Source organism: Hypoxylon fragiforme, assembly GCF_022984875.1.
Source record: "Hypoxylon fragiforme strain CBS 206.31 chromosome Unknown GGS25scaffold_1, whole genome shotgun sequence".
NCBI classification, from domain to species: domain Eukaryota; kingdom Fungi; phylum Ascomycota; class Sordariomycetes; order Xylariales; family Hypoxylaceae; genus Hypoxylon; species Hypoxylon fragiforme.
Window position 1 is genome coordinate 2745604 of NW_026054756.1, and position 21182 is coordinate 2766785.

Genomic DNA, 21182 nt, shown 5'->3' on the forward strand with positions numbered 1-21182 from the left:
AGAGAATGATAGAAGCGAAGGAGATCGATAGGGTTAAAAAGTTATAGAATGGGTGATCAAATACCTACTCCTACCCTCACATGGAAGATCTACAAGTTGTATCAAGCCCTTCTTTACCCCGCATCTCTCCATCTTATGTTGATCTTCCATCCCAACAAACCATTGTGAATATTCTCCAACGCAACGGGGGTGTGTGTCTTTGGAGAGGTTCTCAGGATAGACCTCCAGCTACCAGATACCTAATCAAATCCCCATCGGCATTATTATTCTCTTTTGTATTCGCGAAAATAAACGAGCAGTCTTCTGACCAGCACAAGCGGAGCAAACACATCTAGCGAGATGAGATGACGGCATGGTTTTCGCTTCCTCGGTGATATATTTGTTCTCACCTATCTAATCACATACCTGTAATCACCGACGTCTTCGATAACATTTCCATATCAGCCAATACTTCTTCAATGTTCTTCCTCCTCTTCTCTTTTCCCCGCACGGGAAAATCCGTTGCTCACGCACCCCAGAGGGAGAATGGTTGGGGATAGAGGCAGGGGTGCCGGCAGGTGTAGCGGTACCTGAGTGACATCGTGGCACAAGCAGCTTTCGGGAAGCATGACCGGGCCCATTGAGAGAGGCCTCTCGTAGTGTACATACATGTATGTGATATGTACCTATGTAGGGTTGCGGCGGACCATATCCAACCCCCAACCGCCACGGCCCGAAAGTCCATATTGTAACCGGGGGTCGACAACCCTTGCCCAGCAGCTCGGCCAATGGCGATGGCATATCCTTCCCCAGTCTCTCCATGTTCAACGGTCGACAAGCCGACCAAGAAAAACTGCACTAAGTTAGTCGCTTGCTTATTAGGTAACCATCGTACAGAAAGAATTTCCCTTGTACCTACATCATACCTACCTTGGTCCATACATGCAAGAAATCTCCCAGGGTACCTAGTAGTTGACTGCTGTGCCACGCGGTACATATTGTAGCAAGTGACGTGCGTGATGTGTGCTAGGTAGACATCGAGGGAAAAGGGACAGGACTAAAGGTATAAAAAGAAATTCCTACATATAGGAATCAACATGCAAAGATGCTGTCGTAGGTTACATGGCCCACCTGGTGCAGGCTGAAGACATGTAAGTATACATACCAACCTAGGATGAAACCTGGTGTAGTTGACCCTTAATGCCAGCATGGCGAATCCTATTACTATGCTAATTTCGCCTTTCCTGCCTTCATCTTATGGGTTCTGTATGAGAGGTATCCAGGAATGTGCAGTGGATGATGTATGTGCCTTATCACCAATGGTCAGGTGAGGCCGGCCAGCTCATTTTCCTGAGGGTCTCATGACTCGGTGCCTTAGTAAGAAGACAGCAGGAAAGTATCCATATGGCCATCTCTAGAGAACACTTAGGGGCTGAGACTAGGTAGGTAGGTACCTAGTACCTAAGGTATGAGCTTAGGTTAGGAACTTGATGCTATCCAGTGCGTTGCACATCGCACATCCAAACAAAAACAGCCCCTTACACACATGCGCACACATACACACACACCCAACGGGAAGATTCAAGAACTACCCATATGATTTCATTGGAGCGGCCACTTCTCGTCACTATTCTGATCTGCGTGTCCCTCCATCTCCACTGTGCATATGTAGGTCAGTCAGGTCTATGTAAGTACGATGACACAGGCATTCGCTACCTACGCATCCACCAGCCAGCCAACTAGACGTATGGAGAATTTACCCCAGATTTCTACTTTGTCTGCCGACCTTTTTTTTTTCCTGACTGCAGCCTTTCGGGTCTTAATTCCTTCAAAATATCCCTGGCTTGGCATGCCAAGTTGCACTGCTACCTATCTACCTACGTACGTATATGCGTCACGTCAGTAACCTTGTCGACGCCGTATTGGGCCACAGGAGACATCGAATTGGGACATTTGCTTCTAAATATGTCACAACGCAAGACTACCTAGGTAAACACCTGGGTAGGTAATTCATGTGCAAGAGATTGCGGTCTTTCCTAATAATAGTACCTAGTATTATATGTGTCGGTACATAGGTACCTGATGGTATAAGATATAGTAAGATATGTATGTGCCCCTTAGGTGCCTATAGGTATGTATGTAGTAACGTCTTGCATGCTCTCATACAACAATTTTCGTCCCCATCGTCCCAATCATGACACATCATCATCGTTCATTCAGAAAATAGAAGAAAAAACTTTTCTTTGCTACCATGAAATCTCCCCCTGCCTCCCATCACGTACCCGGCAGGCAGACAGGTAGGTAGTAGTAGTGAACCCCAGACTCCAGCAAACCATCCGAATGGGTTGGTAAACAGGCACCTAAAGCAAGAAAGGGGCATTTTTTTTTTCGTCAAAATGAGGAAAAGAAAACACAAAAAACGACGTTGTCCACCGGCCCGGAGATATTTCCCATCCACACCCTTTTACCCTTTTGAATGAGATAGGTATGTTTGTTGTTGTAACCCCAACCACAGAGACGCATCCAACGTCAAGAGGTATCATCGCTGAAACATACATGCATGGAGGGAAAATGACGATCATGGACCCCTGAAAGGTGAAAAAGAAAAAAGCAGTGAAAAAGACAATGAAACCACAGGATTGAATGGAATTTTGGTGTTGCTTTCCCCCTTTCCACACCCCCCTCCCCCCTTACCCATGAAAGCGCAAAAAAGATTTAACTAGCCAATCATGGCGGATATCTGTAGTAATAACAGTGTTGTAGTAGCCGCGTAGCCATGTGTTTCTGTAGGTATTTCTCTCGTACATACACCCCCCTACGACACGATTGACCAATCACCTAAATAAAAAGAAATAGAGGAACAACGTATGTAGACACCCAGTGCAGTGTAGCAGTCGTAGCGTCATAGCTCGCTCGCACCACCCCCTCAGTGCACGAACGAGAACGCCGAATTATCAATGCCGTACGCGCCAAGCTGACCCATCAGGGCGCCGCACCCGCCGGCCGGCGAGCCATCGTGCATGTTGCTGCCGGCGGCGCCAGCACCACTGCCAACACCAAAGTGCCCCTGCGCCCAGTCCATGTCGTCGGACGCGCCCCAGAGCATGCCGTCGAGATCCCACAGGCCATGCTGGTCCAGCATGCCCATGATGCCTCCAAAGCCCTCCGGCTCAAGGCCAATCGGCGACATATGTAGCTCCGAGCCATCGCCCAGGGGCCCCAGCACCCCCGCCGCGCCCGCGGGGTCCGTGACAACCTGGAGCCTCTGCATCGGGCTCTGCTGCTGCTGCTGCTGCTGCCTCAGCAGCGCCGGCTCCAGCTGCCTCGACGCCTCATACATGCGCCACACGACCTCCCGCGAGCGCCTCGCCGCGAGCGACCAGTCCTCCATGGCCTCGAGCAGGTCGAGTATGGTCTCGATCTGCTTCTGCCAGTCGGGGACGCGGGGGCTGTCCCACTGCCAGAAGATGGAGACGAGGGGGATCATGGCGGCCTGGTAGAGGAACCAGACGGCGTTCCAGCCGGACATCTGGTTGCGCGACCACTCGCGCGCGATGTCCTCGATCGTCTGCTTCGCCAGGTCGCGGCAGGCCTCGATGGCCGCGATGTCGTGCTCGGCCGCGTGCGAGGCGCCGCTGCTGGCCAGGTTCAGCAGCACGGGGCGGTGCAGGAGCATGCGCAGGTTCTGGTACCGCCACTTCATGATGCAGCGCGCGATGTACAGCGGCTCCGCGCAGGGGTCGCTCGTGCGCAGGAGCCACGGCAGGCTGCTGAACCAGCTGACGAGCTGGCCGTCCAGGCTGCACCGGTCGTCGGCGCGGAGCAGCGGCGAGATGGCGAGCATGTCCTGGATCGCCGTCGCGATCTTGCAGAACTTGATGTTCTCGACCAGCGGCAGGATGCCCGCGTGCTGCGCCGAGTCCCGCGTGCTGGTGACGCCGGTCTCGGGCGGGCGGATGTTGATGGCGGGGCCCCAGCGGCCGAAGGAGGGCCGCCCCATCGTCGTCGTCGCCCAGGTGTCGAGGCAGAACAGGCTCCACCAGGTGCGTCGCCGCGTCTCGGCGGCGGCGATTTCTTTGGTCGTGCCGGCGGGGCCGTGGGCGAGGCTTTCGCGGTGCAGGCCGAGGGCGCTGGCCATCCTGATCGCGGCGCCCACGACGGCGGTGGCCATGTTCGGCCGGTTTATGTAATGCAGGTAGTATCCGCCTATTAAGCCGAGAGCCTGGACGGTCTCGATGTGGCTGCTGCCGAACGAGTCCATGGGCAGGAATTCCATCGCCCGGCTGTAGTAGTTTAGGTGGTTGTAGTCGTCCGATTTCAGCGCCGCGATGCAACCCATGGCGAAAACCATGTTGAGGAGCGCGAGCCACGGGGCGTCGAATCGTTGGCCCTCGAGGTAGTCGGCGCGGAAGGAGGCTTCGTCCAGCATAGGCACAAATACATGGATCCGCTTGAAATAAGCGTCAATCAGTGTTTGGCCTTTCCAGGACCAGGGCACCCGTTGAGGTTCTTTGGGGTTAGTAACTTTTTGTCGCATGGTGGGGAGATTGTGGGCCATTTCTACGCTGTTGAGAGGTGGCGTGAGAGAGTTTCGGAGACCAGGTTGCACTTTTATCATCACCATTAGTGCGGCCTTGATGGAGGAGGCGCCAAGATAGGAAGCGTGGCGGTCTACTGAGAGGGAGAGGGCATTGACATCGTCAGCCTCCGCTGGAATAGGATCTCGTCCTCGGCGTTCCTCGTCCCATTCCAAGTCTCGAGACGGTACTTGTTCTAAGCTAGAGAGGCTGTGCTCAGACCCGGACATAGTAGGTGAGCCAATGTCGCCAGGCATGGGAGATGTATGTAATGGTGGTGACGGAAGCGCATTGGTGACGTCTATTGATGACTGGTCGAGAAGACCGAGAAGCTCTTGACGGGGTAGTGGTAGGAGGGACTGAACTTCATGGTTTGGGAATAGGCGCTTTAGAATGGACCGACATTCCTCTAGGGACTGTGATAGCGCCTCGAGCGTCTTCCTCGATGGAATTACCCTTTGGCGGTGCTTGTCATAAAAACACCGCTTGGGTGCTCGGCTAGAGAGGCATTGGCCGCATGGCTGTTGGCCGTCACATCGACTGAATTACTGTTAGCATAGCAACTCCTAACTCTAGTACTATTATTTAGGGGATGTTGCACAAGTCCTACATTTTCCTGCGCTTGCATTCTGCGCATGCATGAGGTGTGGTAATTCGCTTAGCGGTTCCGCTGCCATTCGACTTGGTACTCTCTGTAGAATCTGTGGATTGTTTCCGAGGAGTAACTCCTTGGACTGGTAACCAAGTTAGAGAGACATTCTCTCAAATCACACGAAGACAAGAACGCGGATGAGAACAAACTTACAGGTATGAAACATGCCACCTTGTGTGGAAATGGGTATACTCGGCGCCATCTTGGCTCTCAAGTCCTCCCAAGTGGTTTGTTCAAGTTGGTGCAAGCAAGGACGGATAAGGTTCAAGGTGAAATGGAAATAAACTTGAGTGGAAGTGATATGCACCAAGTGTTAGATTGGATATAAGCAATCCGGGGGAAGTGGAGATGCCGTCTGGGCCCAGCCAGGACCGACAACACGGGAGACGATGAGAATTTATATAGGATATTAGCTCGCCATCCATCATGGCGGGGACGTGGAGAACCTGGAGATGAAGGGTAGGTAAATAGATTGTGTGGAGTAAAGTAACCCTGTTGAAGCCTGTTGAAGGTTGTAGGTTGTTAGTCTGGTCAGGAACCGAGAGGCTATAGCGTATCGGGTATATCTCCACACCTCACGACGCCCTATAGGGTGTGATGGGTTGGACAGGCCAGACTCGAGTACTGTGGTTAAGGTAGACAAGGGGCTTCCCTTCGTACCAGAAAATGACGAGTTATGGACGGGTGTGAAGACGCGCATCTGGAGATCAGTAACGTCTTATTGAGGGATGATTGTCATGTTTGCCACGAGAAAAAAAAGAGAAAAAATGAAAAAGAAACCATACTCGACAGCTGATTGGCATATACTTTGGTGTGTCTGTACAAGATCTAGGACGAGCAAGGGGTAGACGTATGATTTTCTTGACATGTCAAGTATAGTATATAGCATGATTTACTAGAGCGAGCTAAAGTGAAGAGCATGTAACGGTCATAAAAAAAGAGCATCTTGGGCTGGCTACTTGGTCATTGTTAGCGACAGCATCTCGTGATGGGCCTGATGGCAATGCTACTAGGTGATGTTTCAGGCCTTAGAAAATTAGTTGCCCATGCTAGTCAGTTAGGGCCAGAACAGCTACTACCTATGTAGACTAGGCAATACCTTTTCGGCAAGATTGAAGTTCAGATATAGAATCCGAACGCAGGTGAGCTGAAGGTTTCTAAGATATGTACGAAGTTTGTGTATGTCACAATCTCCCAATTCAAAGTAGTACTGGGCTAACCTAATGGTTTCATGCGCGACGGGAAGCTTCTAAAATACTCATGTAAGCTTTTTAGGCGGGTTTTGGTGTTTTGGCATACATATTATTCTGGCGTCTCGCTTCATTTGCGTGGAGTTCCTGGGCGCGTGAAATCTCCGAGCTTGATACCTTTCACGGGGACTGGGATAGGTTTGGGGAAGGCCAGCTTGTATCTTCACTGGCTGGGCACTGGCTGGGGGTTAGGAATTCTCACGAACCACCCCTGAACTCATAGTTAATCCCCTGTATAAAAAGCCACAAGCCTTAACTACATAGCACAGAATACATACATGGCATACATAACTTATATGCATGTATATAAGTTGTGTATTATACATGTAGGTACCTAGTAGACATCAAGGGGCGACCCCGCGATCACCACCATTCTGTCAAGATTCCGAACTGGATGAACGGCGAGAATTCGCAAGTACCCGTGATGGGGTTACAATAGGGTTGCAACGAAAGATTGTGCGCCAGTATGCCAGATCTGCTAGCACTTGGCCAGTCATCGATACATAACCATCTACATACCTACATACATGTAGTTACATACCTACGATACAACACATCTGTACATACTTCGTACTTTCGCGCCCATCCGGCTTTCAGGGGGGGCAGGGATTCAATGTCGGCGTTTTTTTAGCTTCAAAATTCTCAGAAGCAAAGAAAGAAGAAGAAAAGGCTTCACCGGCAACCGACCCGTACAAACGGCAGGGGTATATGTAGGTACTGTATAATATACACATGTATACCTATATGTAAATGCCTACAACATTGAAGTTGAGACGATGGGTGTGAATCTTAGAGCCTACATACACGGCCCGGGACTATACATAGTACCAAGGCAAGAATCCGCTGCTGGCCACTCATAACCTCGACTTAATATACAGAACGTAGCAAGCGCCGACTTTAGTGTCTCAACATTAAATACCTGCTAGGTGCCTGTGTATTGTACCTAGGCAAAGCTTTGTATGCTGGTGCAGCTCATAAAATCTCCATATTTAGTACCAGAATTGAGAATACCGCGTACAAACCGCACGTACAACATCGAATGATTTACATGATATTTACTAGGTACTGTACTACATAGTACCAAGTCTAGGTACCTACCTACAATACCTAAAAACTGTAAAAGCCAGTGAGTTACCATACATCAAGGAGCAGTAAACATCAATGAAATCATCAAGCATTGAAACAATTCAAGATTTCGTAGCCCAGATGTGCTAAAGAGACGGACCCCAAGTTAGCTACCTGACTATCCCACTCCCCAACGCGAGGATTGGTCAGGAGCGGAAAGCCGGTTGAGAAAAGCGTTCCGCTATCCCGGGGCGGACGTCTTACTAATTCTCTAGTACCACAGAAACTACTACCTACAAGGTAGGTAGCGGCCTGCGTACAAGCAGTTAGTCTCGGGAGAGCGGTACGGGTGTGTGAGTTCTTCAAGTCTTGGCGGGGACCATCATGGAAGTCCATGTACCTACCTACATAACCCATTCCTCGCTTCTTAGAGAAAAAGAAAAAAAATCCCCCCCATCATATCATGAGGTTTTAGTTCGTTGCTCACAATCCCCTACCTAGCTTTGCATAACAGAGCCAGGAAAAGAAAAAAAAAAAAAAAAACCAACCACCCGTCTCTATCGAGATCTTTACTCCAAATCCGGCCCTGGGTCGAAGTCTCAGATATGGTAATGAGGTGCGGTGCGGTGCGGTGCGACGCGATAGTTTTTTTCCATGATGACTGGACCATCTATCTGTCCTCGAACTGTTCCTTTCAGGGACCCGCCAGTGAACCAGTACCTAGCAGGACCTAGAAGTAAGTGTGAGTGTGTAGGTGTGTGCAAGCTAAACCCAAGTCCCGGCATCCTGCGCATTTCTCTCCGGATCGTCCAGGACCAATGTGCCCCTCCAGGCCTCTCTCCCCCCCTTACTAACTAGCACACACACACACACACACACACTGTTTCTCTTCTTTCTCTTTTTGTCTCTCTATCCCATTTCAGAATTTAATTCATTCAGTTCCTGCGTGCGTGCGGCATGGGCGTTTTCTGCGCCAAGCCCCCCTCGTCGATTTCTTTTACCCCACACTCTTCGCGGTTGGCTCTCCTGCACCTCCTTCGTCGTCGTACAGCGTCCGCAGCAAGCAAGCAAGCAAGCATTGTGTGGAGTGCAGTTGAAGAGCCAGCTGACATTGACGGTTTATATTGAAACGCCACTCGCTTAAGCGCCTAGACGACCTGCTGCGATACCTACCTACCTACCTACCTGCTCTTACATACCTACCAGGTACATACAGTAGGACAGAAAGCGCAAGCATGGAGTAGGTAGCGAGGCAGGCGACTGTACAATCCCGAGTGAAAGCGAAAAGGGAAAAAAAAAAAAAAAAAAAAAAAGGCCAGTATGCTCGCTGGCGAACGCTGGCGGCTCTTGGCGCAGCGTGTCACCCACCTCGTCCTGCCCTTTCTAGAGGCTGTGGTATATTAAAGCTTGTCTATTCCTGTCTGCACCATGTCCGTATTTGGATTTCTTCTTCTTCTGGTTATGCTTCCTCATTAATAACCTTGACGATGCTCTTGTGGCTCGCCTAAGCCGGACTATGCTAGCTTCTGGTCGAGGGCAGGTAGGCGTTGTTCGTCATTACCTACCTACCTACCTACGGTCTGGTTCGGACAATATGTTGCTGGCATTATTATTAGGCGCATATGTATGTATCATATAAGCGAAAAGCATCCTTGGCATACGGGGGCGACACGCAGTTTATATGACATAGTGAGGTATATATACGTGTAGGTAGTAGGTATAATGAGCAAGCTGACGTGAAAAGGTCACGGGCCTGTCGATACCTAGGATGGCGATGGCTACAAACGGCATTATGATGGGATATCCTAGGGATCTATCTATCTATCAAAGTGCTCTAGACCTTGGTGTGAACTCCTCCGCGATATTCCATTACCTATGATAGACCTTTACCGTTGGAGTTGAGAACGAAGCTCTGTGAATGGTCCCGAGCTACCTCCTTCTGCTTCTATCGCAGGACATGACCAACGTCTGCAGATATTAAAGTGAAGAGGACAGCATTCGGGCGTATCCACGTGCCTATGTATCCTAATCGAGTTTCTCACTTCCTACCTGGTATGGCGCGTATGCGCGAGAGACGATGGGTGATAGGTTCACTCATTATATTGGCGCAGCCGACTTCCTCGGTCAGATAGTTACCTTCGTAGGTAACCGAGCGTTTCCCAGCCAGCCCAGAGAACCAATCACGATAGGAAAAACCCCCCTTCGGCCTCGTTGGGTCTGGAAATTAAAAATTTCGCCGTCCATCTAGAGTTGTAGAGTGGCTGGCACCTTTGAACACCTCACTTCCTGGATCTGCCCATCAAGTCCCTCCTCTTTCGTGTTACGAACGGGTACCAAAGGGTCTCGAAGTTATGGTTTTCCGAAGCTTCTCGACTTTTCTCATCGCTACCTAGGTACTGGGCAACCCTTGATTGTGCAAAAAAAGAATCATGAAACTTTGGGACTCGTATACATTAGTATAAAGGGGGGAGGGAGGGGGGATCACCACCTGACCTGGGGTCTTTTAATATGTTGCGTGTCAGTAGTTCTCTGAAGCCCGGTCGACTGTTCGGCCAAAAACGGCCATATCCAATAAGAAAAAACGGTCTCTAATTGGCCTATCAGAAATTGTCTTAACCAGAGAACCAATCGTCAAAGGGCGATGTAGAAATTTGGGAACACTTCCCCCCTCCACGTTTTCTGGTTTAATCTACCTAAAGTAGTTGGTAGCCATGGGATCGCCAATGCCTCAACTCAACTTCCCTAGGTCAAACCTGCTCGATGCGTGATACTGAATTGGGTCTATCGGTTAACCTAGGAAATCACTTGCCCGTCTCGTAAAGAACTCGATATCCCTCAGGAAGCACACATGGTATAGGCTACAAAGCCCTGACGACGATTATCTACTAGAAAGAAATGCAGAGTCGTAGTCAAAGAAAGGATAATAGGAATATTATGGACGGGATTCCGGTAGAAGGGAGATAGGCGTATCGCAGTTTTTTCGTGCCTGAAAATAACATCCACTTGGATCTCACCCAGGAAATGCTCTAGCTGGATAGTAACATCGGGAAGTGGACTCACGCGTCTCGAGTTCCATGCTCAATATCAAGCATGTGGCAGACACCTGGCAATTTCAGCTAGCTGTGGGTGAATGGTAGTGATCACGCATGAATATGCACTCCAGATTCATCATACGTAACTCTTGTCTGATTTCACCCGGCTACGTAACGCTGGTCAGGTAATAGTCAGCAAAGCTATAGATATCTCAGTGTATGCCTTGGAAGACACTGGTCACAGCCGTCGCGGGCCACGATTTGAGGTTACTGCAGAGGGTCTGCGGACCGACACATGTCCCCGTCCTCCCCAGCCGTAGAGGAGGGATGGTGTGAACATGTAGCATCGTCAGGTTTGCCAAGCTTCCAGGCTCATAAAAGATTCCCCACAACTTCTCCAACTTCTCCATGAATAACCCGGATCTGCGGATGATATGCCTTTGAGAATATCCTCTGCTGGCTGACTGTCACCTTTCTGGGGTATACATACTATAGCCGAAGTACCTGGCACCGGCTGCTAATGCCGTCGAATATGCAGGTATTCTCAATCGGTATGTACTGCTTTGTGACAATTTTTATAATTTCCTGCGCGACCATTCCACCGGTGAGCGCGGATATGTTGTGAAGTTCGCCGCCGCCAGCTCGGGCTACCTCTTGGGCGGCTTGCCACGTTCTTTCAATTCCCGACGCCTCTGGCACCATAGCAGTGATAGATTCCATGATATCACCAGCAGTGGCCGTAGGATTGTGGCTAGTTGCAACAAGGGCAAGATAGATGAAGAGATTAGACATGGGCAGAGTAAATGCACCGTCGGTCTCGACCTTCATAGCCTCAGCTGCTTCGTCATTGGTTCTCTCAGATGCTATTGAGAAAAGGTTAGTATATCTGTAATTACCCCTATAATGAATATTGACTAACCCAGAATTTCATCGAGATTTGCCTTCGTCAGTGTTGCATTGATGAGTTTGACAAAACGAGCATTCTTGCAGAACAGGTCTACCTCGGCAGGATCAACGTCCTTGCCACCCGTAAACGCCCTAGCGGTCTCCATCACTTCCTGTGCATCTTTGCGGGCCTTTTCCTTGTATATAGTCTGCAATTTGACGTAAACGCTTGACTGGGCCTTCATATCGGGTAGTGCCCCTGGTAGAGGGAGGCAACCATGCTTGAGGTAGAATGCCTGGATAGCCTTCGCAATGACCCAGAACGTCGACTGGAGCTCAATCTATTGACATTAGTCTGGAATGTTCGTCCACGCATATTCTTGCCACAAGCCCATACCTGGTCTGACACCTCGTGATTAAACAACTCCTGCACTCCAGGTTCTAATTCGGGAGCTTTAATATTCTTGTTTATAGCTACCGCAGCTTCCTGAAAATTCTCCTCCCCGCCTTCCGGGCTGTTGGTCCTCGCTTTGCTACGAACAAACTTAGTAAACTCGGTTTTGTCCGCGTAACTAATAGGGTTCTGGCCATTGTGTGAATTTCTCCATTCGTCCAGGTAGTGGAGTAGAATGACAACGTAGGGTAGATGTCCATGTTCATGATCATCTAGACCATCGATATTCCTCGTCATATCACGAGCAAACTCGACAAGTTCAGGCCAGGGGTTGAGGAGCCGAAGATCGGTGGTCTTCTCAATCTCAGGGTGAGTGTCGACGATGGGAAATGTTCCAGGTAGAGTGATACGAAAATACGAATAAAACCCGGCAGAGTGAATCGCCACAAGTGGAGTCTTGTACTTGCTAGCATAGGATTCAATAACCGAGAGAACCTCCTTTTTGATGGGGTAGGTATACATAATCAAGGTGAAGGTAGGCGAAGCACCCAGAAGGCCGCGTAGGTCCAAGTCACTCTGGGATATTATATTAGCGATTCATTCTTTTTTGCCACATTCAGCATCACAAACCTGTCTCTTAGGGTACCAGTCTCCCTCAACTTCTGGATTCAGTTCTTGGAGAAGTTTGGTGCAGCATTCTGATCGGAGTTTCCCTATACAGCTCTCATCAAGGAAGAAATTCACACCAAGGTCGGTCTCGTTCACTATCGTATCATCTGCAATGGTGAACTTTCCTATTCCTGTTCAGATTTATAAGTCTATATTCAGCAACAATAAGTAAGGACAGGGGCTAATACCGGGCAACACAAGGTTCTTCAACGCTTCGACGCCAACAGTGCCAGCACCTGAGTTCACGAGAAGAATATTGGCTGATTCAAGGGCTGCTTGGCCACTAGCTGCCCAAAGTCGTAGCTGTCGATCATACTTTTTTTCCTTTTCTGTTGGCCCTTGAAGAATAGGGGGCGTTTGGCTTGTTACAATCTCCGTCATCTTTGCCGATATCCGGACGGAATCGTTGATGTGAGAACCACCCGACTAAAATGCTTCTGATTTAGATTATGATGCACTTGATATCTAATCGGCCGTTTATCAAGGTAATGATTTCAATTATAAACACACTCAAAAATGTGAGCACTGTGATTGCAATGTTCTCCGTCCAGTGAACCGTTTGATGAGATTAGTATTTGACCGTAGTGATGGATTAGGTACATTGATGGGTGTAGTTAGGGAGAGAGGTCACTAGGCGGCCTTAGTAACTGACGCTAAACTCAATGCACTTGCCACCTGAAGGTGCAGTGCCCAGTGAGATGCGCGTGGCTAGTGGAGCTCAGCCGCAGGAATGTTACCTAATCAGATCAGGCAGGTGCTCCCAATTCTAAGTAGATGGGCCAATCAGAAAAAGCATGCATATGTAGGAACCTACATAACTACCTCTGTCAATGGATTTGATTCAGGGGAGGAGCGAACGCCTTCCAGACCCAATGCAGCTGCCAAAAGACTTAAGGTTAGACTTCTAAGTTCAAAGTTATTACTACCTACTTATTTTGACTATTTACCTAGGTACTTAGACTGCTTGTAGTTAGGTAATACTAGGTACTCAGCCCCCATTACAACTTCTTATATCCACATACCTAATAAATAGGCACAGAACAAGCAACGAACACTCAATGTTATTCCTTACCTTAAGGCTTACCTTAGTACCAGTGCCACTAGTTAGTGGGCTGAGCAGTGAACACATATGCACCTACACACCTAAGGACAGAAACATGTAGGAGTATGAAGCTTTAGTCTTTGTGATGTATCAGGTCCCACCCGTAATCTGGGGATAAGACAAGGGATATCGTGGCAGTGAGTCCCAAGGTAGCAGTACCAGTAGACACACTGGATCTGAGACAGTCACAAATCGGATGCAATGTTGATAACTTGGCACCGAATCGTGTAAGTCCTTAAACATTTTCGTGCCACTAGCATCAGGTATTAGTTGCCTACCTAGGTGCTCACTTCGTGGTGGTTGTGACTGCAGCCGCGATTGGTAAGGACCGTTGTCCCTGTCACAATTTAAGTAGGTAACTACTCACGAGAGGGTGGCTCAAACCTCTACAGTCAGCATATCCGTGTCCTGGGTTTCCAGGTGACTACCAAGATCTTGGTCGACAAAGACTGATCGAGATTATTAACAAGATTAATTGACACATACTTTTTCGGCATCTAGCTAGGCAGGTAAGTACCTAGGATGGAGAATAAATAATACTGGGCCTAAGTTTTGTGATACTTTGTAAGATCCATGGATGAATCTTTTGGAAAGTTCGCAGATATTAGAACACAAAGTAGTTGAACATCGTCTGATCTTGTTAGTATAAAGAATAGCTTTACCCAAACCAAGTTACTATCATACCTGGTAAACACAACATCAGGGACAAATGATCCAACGTATTAACCTGGAAGCATATCAGATTATGCTTCAAGTGTAAGAAGTTATTCATGAGACATGCCTCTAGGGCGATCATGCTAACATAGCAGTGCTATGAAGGATACAAACATATGCTTGTGTAACAACCAGACTCCATTGGAACAAAGACCACGTATTTGAAACGCCAGCAGAAGGTGCTCGGTGACAGCACTTCCTCCAGGGCGGGATCCAAGAGACGTTTAAGGTTGGTCTGATATTGCCTCAAGTGCTATACATACTGAGTACCGTAGTACCTAGGCTAGGTTGAGCCCTTATGTATCCACAGTGCATATATTAAGATGTGAATAGGTACTCGATATACTCCGTATGGCTTGAGTTCCGGGACCGGGAAGGAGGGAATCACTCGTTAAATCGAACTCAAAGACCGCACCGCATATATACGGCAAACACTCGAGGTGGTTGTACCCATCACCGGTGCCTGAGTAACTGCTACTACATATGTATGTCCACAATGTTGTGTCATATGGGCCTAAGTCAAGGACAGGAAAAGTGTCGCAGAATGACAACTGCGGTCTTGTGGATCTAGTCTCGTTTAAATATAACGGGGGATGAAATAGCAACTGCATTGGAGCTTTATGGCTTGTTTTTATTTTTTAATTTCTTTCTTTTTCTTTTCTCTTGCCCTTGATCTCTCTATATACCTAGTACGCGTTTTCAAAGCCTAAGAGTTTCTTTTTTTAGGTAAACTTCGATTTTACTTCGCGTTGCGGTGTAACCAACAACACCCCTACATCTTTCGATATCCCCTAAAACCCTTCGAGGTTCCCCAAAACAAAAACAATCTTGGAAACTCATTCTACCTAGTAGACACCTGCTCATCAAACATCGACAGATGACCTACCTAGCAACAAGAGCAATTTAACGATATTTAGAAAGTTGACGGCGTTCGAGGCGTTTATGAACACCCGCAACTATCTCCCCGGAGCAGTGGGTCCGAGCAAGTTACCCAGGCAGCCCTCGAAGAGCTGGAAATTGCTATTGATACGGCCGTGAGATATTTCCCTAGGGGCACATATGTTACCAGCCGTTTGGAACAGACCTTCCTAGAAATAAATACCTAAAAGGAAACAGGGTGGGGTTGAAGTCGCACACAACAACAAGCAACAAGCAAATGGGAATGACGTTTGTGAGATCTCAACTGAACACAGTCTCTCTCTGAAGACGTGCAAAGCAACTTCGACAAGATTGGCTAGGGCTGTGGTAGGGAGACACCGTTGGCAATTTGTTGTAATTCTCCAGTTGCCTGATTGGATATTTGGTCTTCCTTCACTTATAATAGGCGATACACGGTCTCTAGCGCTGTGCTCGTACTTGTCGACGATATACAAGGGTGCTACAAGTGTACCGAAAATCCATAGGGATCGTGGGACCATCTCCGCCGAGTAGAGTCATTCTCGGCTCAAGTTCTACATAAAGGTAAAGTCCTTTCCAATTGCGTGGAAGAAACTGCAACACACTAACTATCTCGGCAGATAGTCATGGATCACCGTCCACGTACCGGCCAGAGGAGTGTAGACACCGAGTCTTTCGTTCTCGACTCTGGAGCCTCAAGCTTGCACCTGGATGAGCCTGTGCGCCCAGAGTTGCCACCATGGCGTTTCTGGCTCTTGTGTCTTGGGTAGGTTTAATAGCTGATTAGCATCGAGTTCCTCTATTTCTGACGTTGATACTAGAATTCTTCTGGGTCTAATGCTGGCCTTTCTCGATACCTCCATCGTCGCCACCTGTCTTTTTGAGATAGGACATGATTTCGGTACATTAGACACTGTGAACTGGGTCGCATTGGCCTATACCCTTTCATATCTTGGGTGTGCCGTCTTGTTGGCTCGAGTGACTGACATCGTCGGTCGTCGCAATGCCTTCATCGCGTCTTACATCATATTCATCGCATTCTCGATCGCATGTGGCTTCGCTCAGAGCATAGATCAGCTGATAGCATGTCGAGCCTTACAAGGACTTGGGGGTTCGGGTTAGTAAAATTTAACGACTTGGTATACGATGACTGATCAGTTGATAGGGTTATATTCCATATCAATGATAATCCTCCCAGAAGTCGCTCCGTCAAAGCTAAGGCAGTTTATCGGCGGGTTAATCGGAATCGTGCTCACAGTATCAAGCGTATTAGGACCGCTTATAGGTGGCGCATTGACCCATTACTCGACGTGGCGTTGGGTCTTCTGGATGAAGTATGTGCTCACGACTCACTAGAAATAACCGAGACATGCTAATGAACTATGTAGCGGTCCCATTGGAGCGGCATCGGTGGCCCTCTTCTACTTTACGTGGCCGAAACCTCAGTACTTACCAATTGTTGACCAAAGGACCTGGGGGGAACTCGACTATGTCGGGTCAGTACTGCTGATAGCCGCTTCGGTGTTGGTTGTTTTCCCCTTCCAGAATGTCGGAGACTTCGCAAACCAGTGGTCAAAGCCGGTTTTCATCGTCCCACTTCTTCTTGGGGTTTTATCCTGGATAGCCTTGATCCTCTGGTCTATCTTCATCGAATGGCGCTGGAAAGATGCGATAAGTGCTGCAATCCCTATGCGTCTTCTACGCGATCGTATTTACGCCTCGACCGTTCTGAATACCTTAATCGTCGGATTTCCATACCTAGTCGTCATATATACCTTTCCCCTCCGATTGCAGATAGTAAATGGTAAAGATGCTTTCACGGCTGGCCTTATGCTGCTTCCAATGCTGGGAGCCACCGCTGTGGGCTCATTCATCTCAGGAGCGATCAGTAGGAAGACATGCAAGGTGTTTGAGATGTTACTGGCGGGTGCATGCTTGGTGCTTCTCGGCTGCGGGCTTTTGTCAACGCTGGCAGATTCGCACGACCTGGAACCAAAGGCTCTGGGATTTTTGGTTTTCGTTGGCCTTGGATTTGGGATGTCGGTATCGACAGCGACGATGGTAGCGGCCTTCCAACCCTCTGCCTTTGATCATGGTAAGTTCTCTGTACCTTCATATTATGAGTATTGTTTCTGATTATATGATAGCTCCAGCCCAAGGCATAATAGCACAGGTTCGTGTGCTAGGAGGTAGCATAGGGATTGCGGCCAGTTCCGCCATTGCGAATGTTCTGCTTCAAGAGAACACTAAAGCTCTGGAACAAGGCCCACAACCTTCACCAAAAACCAACAATACGCCTCCAACGCAGTTCGGACAACTCGAGACAGTATATTCAGATGCGTTCAATAGGGACATGCGAGTATGCGCAATCATCGCAGCTTTTGGAGTCTTCTCGACTTTCGGCACATTTAGTCGACATCGACTGAATGTAGTTCAGCGCAGGGAGCAACAGCTGAAAGAAGCGATGGAGATGAAAGCTCATCAATCTTCTCACGCTCTGACTTCTACTGATGATGCTGATTAGAATCTCACCTTAGTTACACCATGGTCGGTGGGGTGATTCTGGAAGAAATTGTGTAATTTGTCAAGGAACACACAATTGAATAACGAGACTTTCCCCTTCTATGAGACTCAAAATTGTTTTATGTATGAAGGTTTAATGTGTTATAGCGTTGAGGGGCGTTTCTTTTCTCCTTAAGTGATTTTTTGTAAAGAGGTTGTCCATGATCACATGGCGGAATGGGGAGATAACTAACTAGTTACTTTAAAAGGCCCGCTTCTTATGTGTCTACATGCAACGATAAGCATATTTCAAGTTATTTTATTGGCATTAACATCTTATGCATTTTGTGATGCATCCGTATAAATTGCATAAGGTGCATTATCAAACCCATAATTTAAAGGTGAGCTTTAACGGTGGTCTGTGCCTTATTAGATTATTAGATCTGTGGTAGAAAGATTGACCTTAAGGCTTGGCGGATCTTTTTTGAAACGGCTTCTCCAGCTGTTAGTTTGGGCTTGGCGGAAGTTTCCAAGTTCCACCATTCCTCGTTACATGCTTATCTGCAATCTAATTTATTGCATGTACTTAGGTGATAGCCGTTAGCGCGATTTCGGATTGGTAGGTTTTCTAAACTCGACACCTTTTTAATTATTCCGTCTCTGTCCCTTGTGCCTCATCTTGCCTGTCATTGCCTGTCATCCATGGACTTATTTGGCGGCGACGTGAATTGATGCTAGTAACCAACTTCGATCCTGTCAATTCGATCCTATAACTTTCAGTCTACCGGTTTCCTCGATTTATTATTGCTCATGAATCTCTAGAGCTACCTCGCGCGTCCCCCCCTAGACTCTAGCCCAAAAGGCGCCCTCCCCTAAAAACGAAGGGTCGTTGGCTCGTCCCATACTCGAAAACCCCCTACGCGCGTGTTCATCAATAAAGCGCTTAAGTATCACGAATGCTTCCTTCATATGCGTCGTCGACCAGTCCCAAGATGATGTCCCAAAGGCACCATTCCTCTGGATATTCCAATGGCTATCCACGCAGTAGCAACACCTTCGACATTTCTCCCCACAGGTTCGTGAAACGAAATCGAGCCCCTTTTAAGCCATAAGCGCGTTGTGGAGGTCTCGAGAACGTCTGGGAAGTTTTCTTTGATAGCCATGATCTAACTTATATTTTGGGGCAGATTTCAGCCGCGCGCCTCGACACCAGCCGCACGCCGACGGAAAAGCCTATTGACGCGATTGGGTATACTAGCTATTGTGATCATACTGATTTGGCTATTTGTCTGGCCAGGAAGTGTATCCCTCCCCTCCATATTCTCATTAGGTCTCATGAGCGCAAGTGGTGATGTCTTGATGGATACGGTGCGATACTACGATCTTTCCAACGTACAAGGGACCGCTCGCGGCTGGGAACGGGAAGAGCGTATCCTAATGTGCGTGCCATTACGAGATGCTGAATCCCATCTTAATATGATGTTCTCGCATCTTCGCAACTTTACTTACCCCCACCATCTTATCGACCTCGCTTTTTTGGTTTCCGATTCGAAAGATAGAACCTTGGAATTGCTTGTAGAAAAGCTTGAGGACTTGCAGGCTAGCGAAGATCCCAAACAACCCTATGGAGAAATTTCTATTATCGAGAAGGATTTTGGCCAGAAGGTCAACCAAGATGTCGAGAGTCGTCATGGATTTGCAGCACAAGCAAGTCGCCGAAAGCTGATGGCCCAGGCTCGCAACTGGCTACTCAGCGCAACTTTACGACCGTACCATTCGTGGGTTTATTGGAGAGATGTTGATGTGGAGACTGCGCCATTCACCATTCTTGAGGATTTGATGCGCCACAATAAGGATGTCATTGTACCAAGTAAGCATTCATGGCATCGCTTGCGTTACCTCTCCTATTACTAACAATGATACAGATGTTTGGCGACCACTTCCGGATTGGCTGGGAGGCGAACAGCCGTACGATTTAAACTCATGGCAGGAATCGGAAACAGCCTTGGCTCTTGCCGACACCCTTGATGAAGATGCTGTCATCGTAGAAGGTTACGCTGAGTACGCTACCTGGCGCCCTCACTTGGCTTATCTTCGCGACCCTTACGGTGACCCTGATATGGAAATGGAAATCGACGGTGTCGGGGGAGTGAGCATTCTTGCTAAGGCAAGAGTGTTTAGGTCGGGTGTTCATTTCCCGGCATTTAGTTTCGAGAAGCACGCTGAAACTGAAGGCTTTGGCAAGGTAATATTGGTTATACTGTTCCGTAAAACCAACGCTAACACCAGGCATAGATGGCTAAACGAATGCAATTCTCTGTGGTTGGACTTCCTCATTATACGATTTGGCACTTGTACGAGCCTAGCATCGATGATATTAGACACATGGAGGTAAGCTAGGAAGACGTAATCCCTGATTATCCCTAAGGAAATTCACTAAATCAATCAAAACTAGGAAATGGAAGCAGAGCGTCGAGCCAAAGAGGCCGAGGAACAGAACAAACAAGATCGGGAGAAAAAGATCAAGGAGCAGTTCGGCGATACCAACAGTCAATGGGAGCAAGATAAGTCCCAAGTACAGAATCTCGCAAAAGAGGCCCAGAAGGAACAGAAGGAGCAAAAAGAGCAAAAAGAGCTGAAGGAGCATAAGGAACAGAAGGAGCAGAAGCAGCAGAAAGATGAGAAAGAACAGAAAGAACAGATTCCAGACTCCAAGAAGAAGGAAGAGTCGAATCCAGACTCCAAAGCAGACGCCAACAAGGTCGAGGACAAGCCCAAGAACAACCAGTTTAGGGTAGCGGCCTAAGGAGAAAGATATAAGATATAATGACGAGTACTCTTCTATCGGGACTTGACTGTTCACTGCCTCGCTTCTGGGCCTATTCATAATCTACACCATTAATGAGACAGCATGAGGATGGACTGCAAAAATAATGATTGGGGTCAGGTGTGGATGGGTGCGTATGGTCGATATTGGTCACTTGTACGATAAAAGAGGACCATGGCCAGGATCATGGCACTGGCGTTTTGGTAGTGTCGGTTCGATGCATGTTTATGAAGCATGGGATACATGTATTGTTGAACGCAGTAAAAGGAGCTGCGGTGTTTATTGTATAGACCGGCCTTGTAAGGCTATATTATATCACTTATATCACTTATATCTATTGTTACCTACTAAGTAACTACATAGTACTACCTATCTAGTAGGTAATGATCGTACCTAGTAATGTAGGTAGTTATGTGGAGAAGTAGTTTTTTTTTTTTTTTTTCGAATCGAGATATGAATATGGATGTGGATGTGGATGTGGATGTGGATATTCAGTGAATTTCATTCTCATGATTTCTATGGAATATCTATGAATACTCATTCCTCCAATTACCGAATAAATTCAGTAACCTAGAGTAGGTAGTATTATTAGGTACCTAGTAGTTACTATTAAAGTATTTCTTTTGGAGATTTTGGA

General features: G+C 47.9%; 4 protein-coding genes across 4 annotated transcripts; 2 read left to right on the forward strand and 2 right to left on the reverse strand.

The window, feature by feature from the left end:
- Positions 1–2766: 2766 nt before the first annotated feature.
- Positions 2767–5812, reverse strand: GGS25DRAFT_527384 (fungal-specific transcription factor domain-containing protein). Its single transcript, XM_049265084.1, has 3 exons — positions 5362–5812; positions 5167–5290; positions 2767–5096 (listed from the first exon to the last, which is right to left on the reverse strand). Exons 1-3 carry the CDS (start codon positions 5408–5410, stop codon positions 2906–2908), a joined length of 2364 nt encoding a protein of 787 aa, XP_049121600.1. The 5' UTR covers positions 5411–5812; the 3' UTR covers positions 2767–2905.
- Positions 5813–10687: 4875 nt separating this feature from the next.
- On the reverse strand, positions 10688–13103 carry GGS25DRAFT_471030 (uncharacterized protein). Its single transcript, XM_049259300.1, has 5 exons — positions 12692–13103; positions 12465–12634; positions 11838–12410; positions 11475–11781; positions 10688–11418 (listed from the first exon to the last, which is right to left on the reverse strand). Exons 1-5 carry the CDS (start codon positions 12882–12884, stop codon positions 11045–11047), a joined length of 1617 nt encoding a protein of 538 aa, XP_049121601.1. The 5' UTR covers positions 12885–13103; the 3' UTR covers positions 10688–11044.
- A 2382-nt stretch (positions 13104–15485) lies between these two features.
- On the forward strand, positions 15486–18022 carry GGS25DRAFT_42306 (major facilitator superfamily transporter). Its single transcript, XM_049258586.1, has 6 exons — positions 15486–15780; positions 15837–15982; positions 16038–16333; positions 16382–16550; positions 16605–17311; positions 17364–18022. Exons 2-6 carry the CDS (start codon positions 15843–15845, stop codon positions 17738–17740), a joined length of 1689 nt encoding a protein of 562 aa, XP_049121602.1. The 5' UTR covers positions 15486–15780; positions 15837–15842; the 3' UTR covers positions 17741–18022.
- Positions 18023–18498: 476 nt separating this feature from the next.
- GGS25DRAFT_42326 (glycosyltransferase family 62 protein) lies at positions 18499–20961 on the forward strand. Its single transcript, XM_049258587.1, has 5 exons — positions 18499–18793; positions 18906–19588; positions 19644–19963; positions 20014–20109; positions 20174–20961. Exons 1-5 carry the CDS (start codon positions 18675–18677, stop codon positions 20522–20524), a joined length of 1569 nt encoding a protein of 522 aa, XP_049121603.1. The 5' UTR covers positions 18499–18674; the 3' UTR covers positions 20525–20961.
- Positions 20962–21182: the final 221 nt, after the last annotated feature.